At 47.2% G+C, this 15,460-nt stretch overlaps 1 protein-coding gene across 1 annotated transcript in view; it reads right to left on the bottom strand.

Moving 5' to 3' along the window:
- The window catches only part of LOC146198061 (arylsulfatase B-like), a 41,160-nt gene that overhangs the window by 7,683 nt on the left and 18,017 nt on the right, over nt 1-15,460 (bottom strand). Inside the window, exons 5-7 of the mRNA XM_084592558.1 lie at nt 8,682-8,807; nt 8,433-8,559; nt 1,978-2,271 (exon numbers count right to left, since the gene is read on the bottom strand). Of these exons, the coding sequence (XP_084448684.1) occupies nt 1,978-2,271; nt 8,433-8,559; nt 8,682-8,807 (547 nt within the window). The remainder of the gene's footprint in view (nt 1-1,977; nt 2,272-8,432; nt 8,560-8,681; nt 8,808-15,460) is intronic.

Raw genomic sequence — 15,460 nt, 5'->3', positions numbered from 1 at the left:
GATCCATTCAAACATTAACAGCGGCTCTTTCAAACAATAAATGCTCATTAAATAATTTTTGTGATAGTATTCATGACTTCATATGTCGATCTGTAGTGACGTGAAATTTATATCGAAACCATGCTTCAGCTTCATGGTTTTTACATATGCATAATTGTTTTCTCTCTAAATAAAACACTTTAAATCAAGTAATATAGAGAGAGTTTCAAGAGATATAGTGTAATAGTCAGCGTGAAATGTTCGAAAATCTTGCGGAGTTGTCCTTTAAAGTTTACACTTCAGTCAAGGTCAGTTTTTTTTTAGTTTTTTTTTTTTCATGCTCGTTAATTCATACCTGCTAGTACCTGACCTGATACGTTTTTTAGCCACAACGCGATAAGACTGCTCAGGAGCCATCATTAATGTGCGTGCCAGTATCTGCAATGTTCGAGACTCTGGGTTCTGATTTCATTTCATTTCATTTCATTTTATTACCCTCAAGCGCATACGCATTACAGAGGGGAGTGGTACATCATATATGATAGAAAGCATAGAACACTAAATGAACAAAACATAACAAAGGCTAAACGAACAAGGGAATACAGAACAACGAAAACAATCTTACAATAAAGAAAGTTATACAAGCGGAATAAATTGAAAACAATCATAAGGGGTGAGAGAACAGCATTATACAGCGAAAAGAACAACAGCACTGGGAGCAAACAAGCATGAAAAACCAAAAACGGAAATAAGATAATAGTCAGGGGGGAAAAAGTGTCACGGATCAGCTTCAAGATATTGCATCAGTGATGAGTGAAATGAATCGTGATCTTGGATTAATGCGATATCGGGCGGAAGGCGATTCCACTCTACTGACGTACGAGGTAGAAAGGAATGAAAAAGGGCATTAGTATTGCAAGTTATGACATTTACTTTGTAAGCATGATCAACGCGGGAGGAGCGATACGATGGCTGCGAAATGAAAGTATGCCTCAATTCGTTATGATGATAAATTTTGTGAAAAAGGCTAAGACGTGAAATTTTCCTTCTAAGCTCGAGAGATGGCAAAGATAACGTTAGTTTCATTGAAGTTATGCTGCTAGTGCGACTGTAATTGGAAAGAATGAAACGCGCTGAATTATTTTGAACCATCTCAAGTGAGGATTTCAAGTTCGTGAAACCGGGATCCCAGATTGCAGAAGCATATTCAATCTTTGAACGTACCAATGCTTTGTACATAGTCATTTTAGTGGAAACAGGTGCCTTCGAAAAGTTACGGCGCAAATACCCAAGCATGCGGTTACTGTTGTTAATAATGTAATCAATATGTTGCTTCCAGCTGAGGTCATTAGTAATATGCACACCCAAATATTTGTACGAAGTTACAGTATCTAAAGGAGTGTTATTCAATGCATAGCAAGCAGGGGGGAAATGATGACTACATTGAAAGTTCGTTCTCACCAGTTATTAGAGTGCGGACAAAATGGCAGAGCATTATATCTTAAAAATGTCCGTGGGCACTTCCCTCATCCCCTCTGCCGAGTCGACTTCTTTACTTAGAGAATTCATTCAACTGAAGAATATTTTGAGTTCAGCGCCACCGTGCCTGTCGCTCCCTCAGGACAGTGTTGATGGTCCCACGTCACAGACACACCATAATGCGTCTAACTCTTATTCTGCTTCTAATATCTACCGTTCCCACCGTATATGAACATCTTCAACGCGCTCCAATTCCTTGAAAACAGAAATGTTAGATGAGCCTAACAACTCGACTCTTGAAGCCAACTGGCGGCTATGCAAATATGCAAGCAAAAAGCCTGCCTCAGTAAAAACGATTTTTTTTTTTTCCGTATTGATAGGCTTGCCGAGCATTATTAATCCAATTTCACTCTCGTCCGTTAAATACGAGCAAAAACAGTTGCTGTAATATCATCTATACCAGCACTGCTTGTTAAAACCTTGAACCTGGGCTTGAACAGCAAAAACCTGCGTACTCACCACCTATTGAGTAAAGCGTGGGCAACCAGTCCGTGATATGCATTAATTGGTTGGAGACTGTGCGTTTTCGTTTGAGCAGAGGACTCCAGATGAAAGCAGCCGACCTAATGCCTCCTTCCCATAGCGGCCCTTTCGCGCCGCGCAGTGGCCAGTTGAAGCTGCGGCTGGCGTGGGGGCCGAAGGGAGCGCCGCCATTGTCGCTGCTGAAGACGACGACGATGTTGTCCAGCATGCCGGCATCACTTAGCGTCCGGAACAGCTCGCCTACAGACTGGTCGAGAGCATCTACCATACCTGTAATATGCAAGGGTATACGGCAGACATTAGGGAAGCAAGGGGCTCGTTATAGGAAGGCCACGAATCTCAACGAAACCATAGGGGAATTTTAACGCGAAGATGTCAGAATCTTCCTTCTCTAGAAAATATACCATCGGCTTTGTCGGGTTGTGAGCAAAAACTCACAGGCATTCACCTGGAAGGCGGTAGTTGACAAAGTGCGCCTACTGATTTGTTATAGTTTGCGCGCCGTCACGCCAGCTCGTGGCATGGCCGATTTGGCAGATGTCACATAAGGCTTCTCACAAAAATGGCTGGTGCTAGACAAATTTCTGAACATTCGTACTGACCTACGGTTTTTAAATCTATTTTTCACGATGGCGTTATTTTATCTGATTCCTAGTAAATGCAAATAATATAAACAATTATTTTTTATTCATTTAATTATTATTCCTCTTTATTGGGCACGCCTTCTATTGCGAGCTGTCCGAAAACCTCTTTTCTTACCCCCTACCCCCCGCCGCCCCCTTCGTGTCCAGGCGAAGTTCTATCCGTAATTGCTAATTCAAAGATGACCGGCCAGGCGTTGACATTAACCATGGAAAGCATATGAAAATCATGCAATCATTGCTTGCACCGATTCTTAGCCATATCTGCAATCTCGTATTTCAATGGGGCAGTTATTCAAATCAGCCCAAGATAACGAAGATGACAATAGGAAAGATGATTCAGCTCTGGCAAATAATTATCGACCGATTTCAATTCTTCCCTTTTTAGATAAACTTTTATCAAAACTAAACGAAATAAGGTTGTCAGGTTAAATTTAAACATTTACCATATTGACAGGTAGTCAACACAGCTTTCGGCGAAGAATATCTATACAGATACTGCACTAGCTTCTCTGATAGATTACGTTAGGCTGGCTATTGATAAGGAATGTTCTCAGGAGCAGTATTCGAATAATTTAGTAAAGCAATCGATTCCATTGGTCAATACATCTTGTCTCACAAACTAGAATCAGACGGTGTCACTGGACCTCCCCTAATGCTCTTGAAGAGCTTTCTTTGTGACCGAGAGCACATAGTCTCTATTAATGACCACGCATAACAGCGACACAAACGTTCCCAAGTATATCCGGGCGGTGGCGTGGGTCGATGCCAGCCATCGTGTGGTGAACAAATCCACACTGCCCATCGTCGAATGACGTCGACACTGTGAAAAAAGAGCTTGTAGCCCTTAGTGGGTCATATACAAACCTTTCAAAAATATGATTCCAAGCACAGACTAACATCTCTTCACGGATTCATCTCGCGCGTATGAAGTGTGCAGACGAGTTACCTCGAGTCCGTCAACGTACCCTAAAATAACCGGTGATTTATTAGAGACATTTGACGACCTCAATCTCAAGCTAAACATTAGAATGACGATTTCTTCGGTGCCTGCACACACAGGCATTGAAGGCAACTAGTGGACCAACAGTGAGGCACGAGCAGCAGCACGCAAAATATCAACCGCGCCGAGCGCACTTTCCACCATAGCGGGTACCAAAACCTCCCCGTTGTAACCCTCCACCTTCAACGCAATCGCGAGGAAGCGACGGCGCAAGGCCCTTGAGCACATCCGCAATGGAAGAGAGGAACGCGCTTAGGAACCGGCACGCCCCATTCCCCCTATGCCGGAACAGTTATCGAGGGCTACGCAGACATTAGTCCGCCGCTTAGCAACATTGAGGAAAAAATTTTTCCCAACGGCTCCGGCGAAAGGATGTGCCGTCACTACCGATCTGTCGATGTGCCGAAAGGATGTGCCGATGTCCAGCGACCGCTGCCCATATAGTATGGGACTGTCAAGAGTATTGTAGCATTCGAGTCAGGTCTCTCGCCGAAATTCCAATTGCCATCCGCCCGGCCAGCTACATGGACTGGGTCCTCCTGCCGTCTCTGGACAACGCTGCTGTCGCTATGCTCTGGGCAAAGCTCTGAGAGTTTGTTGACTTAGGTCCCGCTTGCGTAAGTCATATTCTATATGTAGCCCGTAAAGCTTTCGCCCACCTACTGCGACCGTTCACGCAACCTGTGCGGAGTTTCCTGACCTCCGGACGGCCAAACACTTCTGACCAAGTCGTTTTGAAGGTGGCTTAACTTTGGATACCTCTCTCGTGGTTCCGGTACTACAAGTTAGCCACTCCGGTAAGATAAAATACGACGTTGTTGAGATTTGTGTCGTCGTCCTACTTGTTGCATAGGCTCAGCTGTTCGCAGCAGCTGAGGCAATCTTCTACATCACGGTCATCGGTCCCACTGAAGATAGCTCGGTACCGCTGGCGAAGAGAGCCGGCACAGATATGGCAGCTGGGCTCGCCTGCACGGCTTGGTATCTAACGTCCTCAGGCATCGTGGGTATCAGGAGAGTGCGGCTGCGGGGCTCCAGAATCGATGTTCTTAGCCAGCGACTCACCAAATGTAAGATGGGGTTTATTTACAGGCACTGAGACTCGGAAGATCAGCAGCGAATAGAGCCCATAGACAGTCAGGTCGAACAAGCGCAGCGATAGCAGTGCCACCAACTGAAATGTTGTTGTGGTTGTTGGCCTTTTGAAAAATGGTATACGTTCCCATCATGGGGAATTGGACAAGATGTGGTGTCGTCCACAAACTCAGTTAAATGTTCGCACGTGCTTCTTTCTCTTCACAGCACTGGCATAGCGTTTCACACGACAGCTGTACTTTTAGTGGTTACTGCGGCCTTGATGGCATCCCTCATCTATGTGCACAGTAGTCCAGCGCCCTATCTACTGCACAACCGCGTCGATTGGATAACTAGGTTCAGCGCGGATAAAGCTGTGCAACCTTTTTAATTCTTGGTGTTTATCAACGCAATATCATTCATTTGTTAATCTTAACACTCAATGATAATTTTATAGCAACTCGAAAAAAACGCAGCTGTACATGCCGCCGATGGAACCAGAACAACTGCCCCCAGAATTTCGCATGCATTGCTCTACAAATTGAATTACGGTGGCGTCTTTTCAAGCTTGTGCCTTTGCAGTTATTATAATGTTCCTTAAACTCACACTTGTCGACAGCGATGGATCCAGTGCACCTTATTCAAATTATGAGGACACTTAAGCTTGCCGTTAAGAGAACGACACGATAGCGTTTCGTACAGACGGGCAGGACCACATTTATCTCGTGTATAATTATTCAATTTTATTTCATTTTTCTTTTTTAAAGATACTTAGAATTAGCAAACATTGACTTTACATTTTGAGCAGATTGGCATCTTTAAACGCATTTTTCATCTGTTGCAATTATTTTCATTGATCAATTTGTCAATTACACACTCTAAATTTTCTCAGTTAGCATCAGGTACTGGTTTTTCGTTCTTAGCATATTTACACTTCTGAACCCCCTTTTCTCAGTCTATCTGTTTTTGTTTTATTATTCAATATAATTGACCAAGTACATAACATTTTTTCGTAATTGCATCATGAAGTCTTGTCTTTCCATTCTGAGCATTTTGACATCCTTGAACACCACCTTTCCACTTTCATTTTTTATTTATTTTATTCTTCATTTATTTTCAATTATTTCCTTAACGCATCATTGACTATCGCACTACAATCAAACATATATCATCAGAACCGCAAATTACCATGATCCCCTTTATCATGCAGCCTCCGATTATATCCGACACGCGGTGCTGACAACTACCCTTACTGCTACTGCGCAGACGGGTTTTTTACCGAACGAATGTGTAAGATATCACTTAAAAAGGGGGCCTATGGCGTATGTATGTCATAAGAAGACTATCCCTGTATATTTGTCTGTGGGGTATCTTAACGCGAGCTTTGATCCTGGCGTCCTTGACACCGCAAGTAACATCAAGGGTTTTTCACTCACTTCTTACGTTGAGCATTCTCTTGTTTCGGCAGACTTCGACTCCATTACGGATTTCAACGTGGTATGAATGCGGTTGTGGCGCTGCTGCGAGCACGCTACCATTGGTTAGGAGATCAGTCACCCACACCATATGGCCTCAACAACTCTGGGAGATTTTTAGAGCGAACTTTGATCGAAGTGGCGCCTTTGCCCCTTCCTGACCTTACGGTCATTGGCCACTGCTTCCTGCAGGCAGCATTGTCCTGAATTGCGGTACGAATTCAGCATTGGGACTCTCGTTCTAAGCCTTCTCGACATTAGTATCTACGCTGGATTGACTTTCAGAACACCAGGTGTGTCCCTCTAATCCAGCAAGGTCAATTATGGGCTATTCGATTTCAAAATGAGATTCGTCTTTACCATATGTGCAACTTCCCTCGTTTCCTTTGTTTTTATTTGAAACAATAATTTATAACAATAGGATATGCACTAAGATTTTGGACCCATAGCTAAGGACAAGTGTCGGGTCCATAGACAGCACAATACAACATAATCGCAGCACGGCAAGACGAACACACTCTATTCATGAAATAAACGTCAGAAATTCGCAACACATCAAGAGAAAACAAGGAAAGCGACCACAATACATTTATCTTCAAAACAAAACAAAAAAAAAACAATTCACACCACAACTTCACATGTTCATCAGGAACGTTTCCAGAGTTTGCGAAAAATTTGTTTCCATTTGAATGTCATTAGGAACGCCATTCCAAATCAAAGCTCCACTGAACTTGATTAGACGTTGCCCATAACTATTGCGACACACTTGTAAATTGAAGTGTTTTTCATTAGCTGCTCGTGTCTCTCTTTTCGGACGTACAAATATACTATGAGGAAGTGGTTCATTAAATTCGAGGATTTTGTCGATTGTTCGCGCTACCTTGAAAGGGTATATGAAGTGAAAAGGAAGAATACAGGTTGACTTTAAGTCAACCTGTATTCTTCTTTTTCTAGCAAACCACTTTTTGAGAGTGGTTTGCTAGACTGAGACGGTTTTGAGTAAGTAATAATTTTTACTGCTCTCTTCTGCAGACGGATAACCGCCTCAAGATATGTTGGGTATGTGCTACCACATGACTCTGTGCAATGCATTAATTGGCTCTGTATAAAATCAAAGTAAAGCATGCGGAAGATACATAAATCGAAGCATTCTCGCGCTTGCATTAAATATTCTTGTTTTACTCGGGTTTTGTTTTAGTCTTGTTTACTCAGGAGGTGCCTCTTATTTTACTCGGGAGGTGCCTCGGACTCATGATGACGTGTGGAAATCCGTACTTGTTTGCAAACTGCTCGAAGTCTGCACCGATAATTTGGGAACCTCACACTCGGAAATTGCATGTCTCACAAAACTGCTTTCATTTGACTTATCAGAGGGGCATTCTTTTTTTTTTTTTTTGACGACAAAATGGCGGTCTCCGGGTACCGAAAGATAATCTACTATTAAAAGATATTTCCGTCCGTGAATTTGGCACAGATGGACCTCTATTGTCTACCAAGAAAAAGGCAGTGTTGGCGATGCAATCATCTGTTCGATTTGTCCCGGCGTATGCGTCGCACAAATGTTACATTGTTTCACAAAAGGCGCTATCTTATTGCCAAATCCCGGCTACCAGACGGAACCTTTAGCCGCACTGCAGCATCGTGAGAGGCCTTGGTGGCAGTTATACAGCTTGCTTAGAGTTGCTTTTCGAAAGGACTGAGGAATGACCAACTGCGTACCATTCAGCAGCAACCCATTCACCGAAGTAATGCATGCCAGATTCTGCCACTAAGGCAGAAGATAACAAGAAATTTTAGGGCAAAAACCTTCACACTATAGCTATCAATAAAATGAAGTTATAATGACATCCCGTCTCCATAGGGAATCTAACTTCTATCCCTCTGATCCCCAGCTGAGTGCTTTAACCAACTACGCCACGCCCGGGAAGGAGGAAATCATATCATACTTCTGTTTGTCTGCCGTGATGATTATAGTAGCGATGGCAATGACACTTCAATTAGTGATAATGACAATGATTACAGTAGCAATGATAATGACGGTGCATTTAGTTGATAATGATAATGAGAACAAACGTTATAGACCCTGCGCAGCAGCAACGCGCAGGCTTTCGCACTTTCGCAGTGCACATTCAACAGTGCTCTCGTAAATTTTTCGTCTCTTAAGATAATCCTGAAGCAACAACAAAAACATGCGGGACCAACCAACGGATCTTTTAGTGAAGAGAAGATTGCCCCTACCTGCATATATTGTTCTGTTTTCCTCTCCAATGTAAGGAAACTTGTCGATATTTTCCTGCGGTGCCTGAAAGGGTGCGTATGCTTCCGCACCGTGGGGGGCCTGATGGCTCAGGAGCAGAAACAGGGGCTGCGAGAGCAACTCATGTTCAATCGTGCAATCGTCAGGAATAAGGCATGCATGATATAAACATGTTCGATTAAAACTTGGACCCTAGAATCCTCGCGTGAAGCTAATACGCGTAGCCATACCTTTGACTCGTTTCTGTTGGCGATCAAGTACTGGGCTCTTTCGGTGTACAGCGTGGTGGAATATTTTCCGTTTGATGACCACAGCGGCTCAGTGTTCAGCCAAAAATCAAGACCCGTGTGGTTTTCCTGGATAAAAACACAAACCTTTTTAGCTGGTGTTGTTTCCGGAAAAGGAAAGCGCAGTATCGGTCTCACATCTGGGTAGACACCTACATTTAAGTGAGCACCATATAGCCTCCAGCTTGACCAGCAGATGGATGATAAATTTGAAGTGATATGGTATGCACCACCCTGAACGCTGCACAACGAATGGGTGCGTTATAGTTGTGATTCGAAATTACGTGCGCCGTTTTTCCGACGCGTTTTTCTCAGTTCTGGGTTTCAGCGACGGCAGCGCCTTTCAGACTAAACCGGATGTATATCCGTCGCTTAAAGCGTAAACCTTTATATTTCGAAAATATCTGCCTAAGGTGTGGCACTGGGTTCTACTCATTCTAAGGCTGCTGCAGCGACGTTTTTATAACTGCGTTTAGCTGAGAGTTTAACACTCAAGTTTATACCTACCTACCTACCTTTGACCTGCCATTATGACCTCTGAGGCAACTCCTACCACCGCAACAACATCGGCACAGCCACTCGTCCTCCCATCTTCAATGGCGAAGACAAGACAAATGTTGACGACCGGCTGGATGAATACGAGCGATGCATTAGGAACAATCACTGGGACGCGACCGTCATGCTGGCCAATTTGATTTTCTATTTGGCAGGAACCGCTCGCACGTAGTTCCGAAATCACGAGCACGAGCTGGTGACCTGGGAAATTTGCAAGCAAAAGCTTCCCGAACTTTCGTTTCGTGCCCAATCCACCACGGAATCCTACCTTGCCTGTATACATTCAAGACGCGCTCGCGTTGTGTCGCAAGGCGAACAGCTCCATTCTGGAAAGTGAAAAGGTAGGGCACATCCTCAATGGCATCGCAGATGACGCCTTCAACATCCTCTTCTACATGGATTGCTCTACCGTTGAGTCGGTGCTTCAAGTTTGCCGAAGATTCGAGCAGGCTAAACAACGACGCCTGATACATGGCTTTGAGCGCCTTCCGAACACGGCAGCTGCATCATCCTGCGATGATCTGCCTCCTCTGCGACAGCCTCCTCTGTCCACTACCATGACTCGGATCGTCAGTCGAAAACTTGAGGCCTTAGCTCCTGCACCAGTCCCATCTCCACTGCCCGACACCGTAGCCATGATACAGGCTCTTGTCCGCCAGGAACTTGCCAACCTAGGTCTTTCCTCCAACCCCGTACCGGCCTCATCACCATCGCATCCTTTTCCTGTAGTGGCTACTGCAACCACCAGCCAAGCTCCCCCACGTCGCTACGTTAGTCGCAATACTGCAGAGTGGCGCACCTCAGATGACAGGCCAATTTGTTTTATTTGCTGTCGAGCCGGCCACACTTCACGTTATTGCCGCAGTCGTACCTTCCCCACCCCTCGTTCTTTTTACAACGCTGACCGTCGGTACTACTACGGACCTCGACGCTTCCCTGCCCAACCTGAACAGCTCCGCCCCGCATATAATGGAACTGGACACTTCCCTCCTCACCCAGATGAACCTCACACCGAAGCCGTCTCAAGCGTCCGTCACTCCAGCCGATCTCCATCTCCACGGTCTCGTCGATCCCGTTCACCGGTGCCTCGTCGCAACTCCTCCCCATCATACGCCGGCACCTACTCGTGAAACTAGCGAGTGCAGTGCCCGGGAGTGACGCTGCATTACCGACCCGGACTGTCAACTCGGAACTGACCCTCGCACCCAGACGTAACCTCATTGACATTTTTGTGAACGGAGTCTCAGTTTCTGCCCTTATTGACACTGGCGCCCACATTTCCGTCCTCAGTTCCCCGCTCCGTCAACGCCTCAACAAAGTCCTCACACCCGCTTCCTCATCTACCGTTCGTGTTGCTGATGGCAACACAGCTACTGTGATTGGTATGTATACTGCGAGAATTACCATTGCCGACCGCCATATCCCTGTGCTATTACCAGTCCTCACCAGTTGCCCTCACGACGTTATGTTAGGACTCGACTTTTTAATTACACATTCCTCTCTCATTGACTGTTCTTCTGGACTGCTTCATCTGGACTTGCCACTCTGTCCTGACAAACAGGCCTCTGATACTTCAACACTCCGTCTCCGCTCCTCTACATTTACTCGTCTGCCACCAGAAGCTGCAGTGAATGTGCTCATGCCGCCTTTCCCCTCCGTTCCTGATGGCGACTACGTTGTTTGCCCCATAACCGACGTGACACTGCAGCGTATAGAACCGCTCTCCCTCATAACATAGTGCACGTAGAAAATAACAACGCTTATATTCGTCTTGAACTTCAGCCTTGCTGTGCACCTTCTTCCTGAGGGCATCACTTTCGCCGAACTGACCCCACGGTCTGACGTCAAAGTTGCCGCTCTTTTACCTGACCCAACTGCTAAAGTGTCGACACGACCTGCACCGTCCCCAACTCCTGAGGCCCGCATATCAGGAATGGTTGCGCCTAACTTGCGTTTTGTGCTTTGTGTGCTGTGTCATCCTGGACTAACCTTTGTGAACTAACCTTGCCACGTATCATATATATATTGTAAGATGGGGGTTTATTGATCAGATCAGCAGGACTCGGCAGATCAGCGGCGAGCACAGCAACAGCGAACACCGTCAGGTCCAACACGTGCAGCGATCACGATGTCACTGCCTAGAATGTTCCTCGTGTACTTCTTCTTCTTCACAATTACCCGCAGGACGAAGAGGAGACATCCTGGCGACTTACGGCGTGAGCAACACGGCAGGGTCGTAATAGGGTTTAAGGCGCTGGACGTGAACAATCTCGCGTCCGCGCCGGCGTAGATCATGAGGCGGCGTAAGAGGTTCCACCACATAATTATCCGGAGAGATAATTAGAACTCGGAGAGATAATTAGAACTCCAGAACTCGGTATGGGCCATGGTATTTAGCAAGAAATTTTAAAGACAGTCCAGGAGCATTGGAAGGTATTCACAGCCACACAAGAGCGCCAGACGAGAAGTCCGGTGTCGAGTGTTGGTTGTCATGGTTGGATTTATGGCGTTATTGGACTTCAATGTGAATGCGCGGGCAATTTGTCGACAGTCTTCCGCATGCTGGGCTGCTTGAGGCGCAGGAGTATACTCTGATATGTCTGGCTGATACGGGAGTATGGTGTCGATTGTATAGCAGAGGGGTGACGGCCGTAGAGGAGAAAAAAAGGAGAGAAGCCAGTAGTAGACTGCGTTGCGGTATTGTAAGCGTAAGTGACATACGGAAGGACGAAGTTCCAATTTGGGTGGTTGGAGGAGACGTACATAGAGAGCTTGTCGCCAAGGGTACGATTGAAACGCTCAGTTAGGCCATTAGTCGTAGGATGATAGGCGGAGGTTGTTCTATGAATAATGCTGCGCTTGGTGAGCAAGGCTTTCACAACGTCGCTCAAGAAAACGCGTTCTCTGTCGCTGAGCATCTCTCGAGGTGCGCCGTGGCGAAGAAGAAATCGCTGCAAAATGAAGGAAGCTACTTCTGACGCTGTGGCAAATGGAAGTACGGCGGTTTCTGCATACCTCATCAGATTATCAACGGCTATAATAGCCCAGCGGTTGCCGGCTGCAGTGTAGATAAGCGGCCCATACAAATCAATGCCGACGCGGTCGAAAGGGCGTGGTGGGTTGCGTCACGGTAGCAACTCTCCAGCGGAACGTTGAGGAGATGGCTTGCGACGTTGACAGGTGAGGCATGAGCGAGCGTACTTGAGTACGAAGGTGTTAGTAGCGCAGCTGGAGACGAGTGTATGTCTTGAAGACACCCGCGTGACCGGATTGCGGGTCAGCGTGGAAATAGTCAGATTTGCGAACGTAGCTGCCGGGGAATAACTAGCAACCACTTGCGGCCATCTGCGCAGTAGTTGCGGCGGTAGAGGAGGTTATCACGAATGGCGACGTGGGAAGCATGGCGGCGGAGAGCACGTGATGGAGAAGCAGCTGTAGGATTGGAGATAAAATCTAGGAGAGAATTTATCCAAGGATCTTGCCGCTGCGCTGACGGCATGTCATTGATGTGAAGCGATGGCGGGGAAACGTCGGAAGAGGAAACGCTCGCGACCTCAGCTGTAAGGGGGCAGCGGGAAAGTGCATCGGCGTCGTGATGTTTGTGGCCGAAGCGGTAAACAACGCGGACATCATATTCCTGAAGGCGAAGAGCCCATCTTGCCAGTCTGCCGGACGGGTCTTTCAGTGAGGAAAGCCAGCAAAGCGCATGGTGGTCCGTCACTACGTCAAAAGGGCGGCCATAGAGGTAAGGGCGGAATTTAGTAAGAGCCCAAATAATCGCTAAGCACTCTTTTTCCGTGACAGACAGAGTAATTAGATTCAGCCTTCGTGAGTGTTCCGCTAGCATAGGCGGCCACGTATTCAGTATAACCTCATTTGCGCTGAGCGAGCACAGCGCCGAGACCAATACCACTGGTGTCCGTGTGGACCTCAGTAGGCGCTGTGGTATTGAAGTGACGTAGGACAGGCGGTGCCGTGAGGATCTGGCGTAAAGTATTGAAGGCATCGTCGCACGTTGGCGACCACGACGAAAGGTCGGAACTGCCGGAGAGGTCTGTCGAGGGAACAGCAATTGAAGCAAAATTTCTAATAAAGCGACGAAAGTGAGAGCACAGCCCGAGGAAGCTACGTAGGTCGTCTATGGATGTCGGTTTGGGAAAGGCTGCTACGGCACGAAGTTTGGCAAGATCTGGAGATACACCTTCTTTGGAGACAACGTGGCCAAGAATGGTGAGCTGGCGGGCGGCAAAACGACATTTTTTTCAAATTCAGCTGCAATCCGGCATCAGATAGGCAGGTCAAAACGTGCTTCAGACGTTAGAGGTGTGTATCAAAGTCAGGAGAAAATACGACAATGTCGTCGAGGTAGCAGAGGCACGTCTTCCCCTTTAGGCACGCAAAATAGTGTCCATCATCAGCTCAAATGTTGCCGGAGCATTACAAAGGCCAAACGGCATAACTGTAAATTCGTACAAGCCGTCGGGAATTACAAAGGCAGTTTTGAGGCGATCAGCCGCTTCCAGGGGAACTTGCCAGTAGCCGGAACGTAAATCTAGGGAAGAAAAGAGCTCGGCGCATTGCAAACAATCGAGAGCGTCGTCGATGCGTGAGAGAGGGTAGACGTCCTTTCGCGTAATCTTATTCAGGCGGCGATAATCGACACAGGAGCGGATAGAACCATCTTTCTTTTTTACGAGAACAACAGGTGACGCCCAAGGGCTGCTTGAGGGCTGAATCACGCAATTCTGAATCATTAGTTCGACTTGCTCTTCGATAGCCTGGCGTTCGGTTGCAGACACATGATAGGAGCGCTGTCGCAGTGGTGCGTGGGTGCCGGTGTCGATGCGATGAGTGACTGTAGCAGTTTAACCCAAACAACTTTGATGACAGTTGGAGGAGGCGCGAAAATGATGTAGTATGTTCAAAAGCTGAGTGCGCTGCGCTGGAGGAAGATCGGCGTCGATGGAGTGGAGGAACAAGTCTGTAGAGGAAGGAGCAAGCGCAGGTGAAGGGGGGCTGAGCGCAGTCACGGCGGAGTGCGACGCGTCGCCAGGTTCCTCAGAGATCAGAAGAATGCGATTGGCTGGATACTGCCGAGGCATTCACCATGGCGCAAAGCAGTAGAGGAGTTAAATTGGTTAGATACCCATAACATGGAAAGGCCAGCGGCAATAGCGAGCACAGCGTAGGGCAATGGAAGACACTTGCGGCGCAGGAAAGTATGGGCTGGTGTGAAGAGAACGGTCTCATCGCTTACAGAGGCACAAGCGACACGAACAAGCACAAAAGAGCAGAAAGGAAGGTCAATATCTTCGGCGACGAGGGCTTTAGCACAGGAATTTCGTGGATCAGCGTCTGGTAAGGCACCGGGAAAAGTCGAGAATCCCACTTCAGCTCGAGCACAATCGATAATAGCAGCGTGACGCGACAGGAAATCCAAGCCTAAAATAACAGCGTGTGAACAACTTGGCAGCACGACGAACTCAATGGTATAAAGGCAATTCTGGATAACTACTCGAGCGGTGCACGCTGCTAAGGGCTTGGTATGCTGAACGCTGGCCGTTCGCAGCGAAAGTCCCGCAATTGGCGTCTTCACTTTCTTTAAATAGCTACCTAGTTTTGCGTCCATAACCGAAATCGCAGCACCAGTTTCAATTAGAGCCATGACAGCAACGCCCTCGACGAAAACTTCAATAATGTTGGCCGGCGACAGATGAGGACTTTGAAAGTTCGACGGGGTCGCAGTTCTCGCCTCAGGAACTGCGGCCTCTATATAGTTTTCCTCACATGAAGCGTTCTGTCGACGTCGCACGGTGAACGGCGGTCGGTCATGGCTGAGCGGTCTGGGGAGAAATGACGGCTGGCTGGAGGCTCAGTAGGCGCGGAATACTGAGGCGTCGAAGACCAGTACCCAGAACCATGAGTAGGATGGTGCCGACTCTGGGAGACGGTTTCGACAATAACGAGAAATATGTCCAGCCAGTCCGCAAGTATAACAAATTGGGCGGTTATCTGTCGTGCACCAGGGTTTGCGCGGTCTTGGGGCCGGTCGAATAAACTGCGCATGTCCTCGAGCAGGACCAGGAGGCGGCTGAACGTAGGCAGGTTGCGGCGGAGCATACGTAGGTAGTGGTCGGGCAGCAACAGCCGCATATGTCAAGGGGGCT

This window comes from Amblyomma maculatum, chromosome 2, assembly GCF_055883805.1.
Source record: "Amblyomma maculatum isolate TAMU_Amacu chromosome 2, ASM5588380v1, whole genome shotgun sequence".
NCBI lineage: Eukaryota > Metazoa > Arthropoda > Arachnida > Ixodida > Ixodidae > Amblyomma > Amblyomma maculatum.
This window is presented reverse-complemented; position numbering and strand designations above follow the sequence as displayed.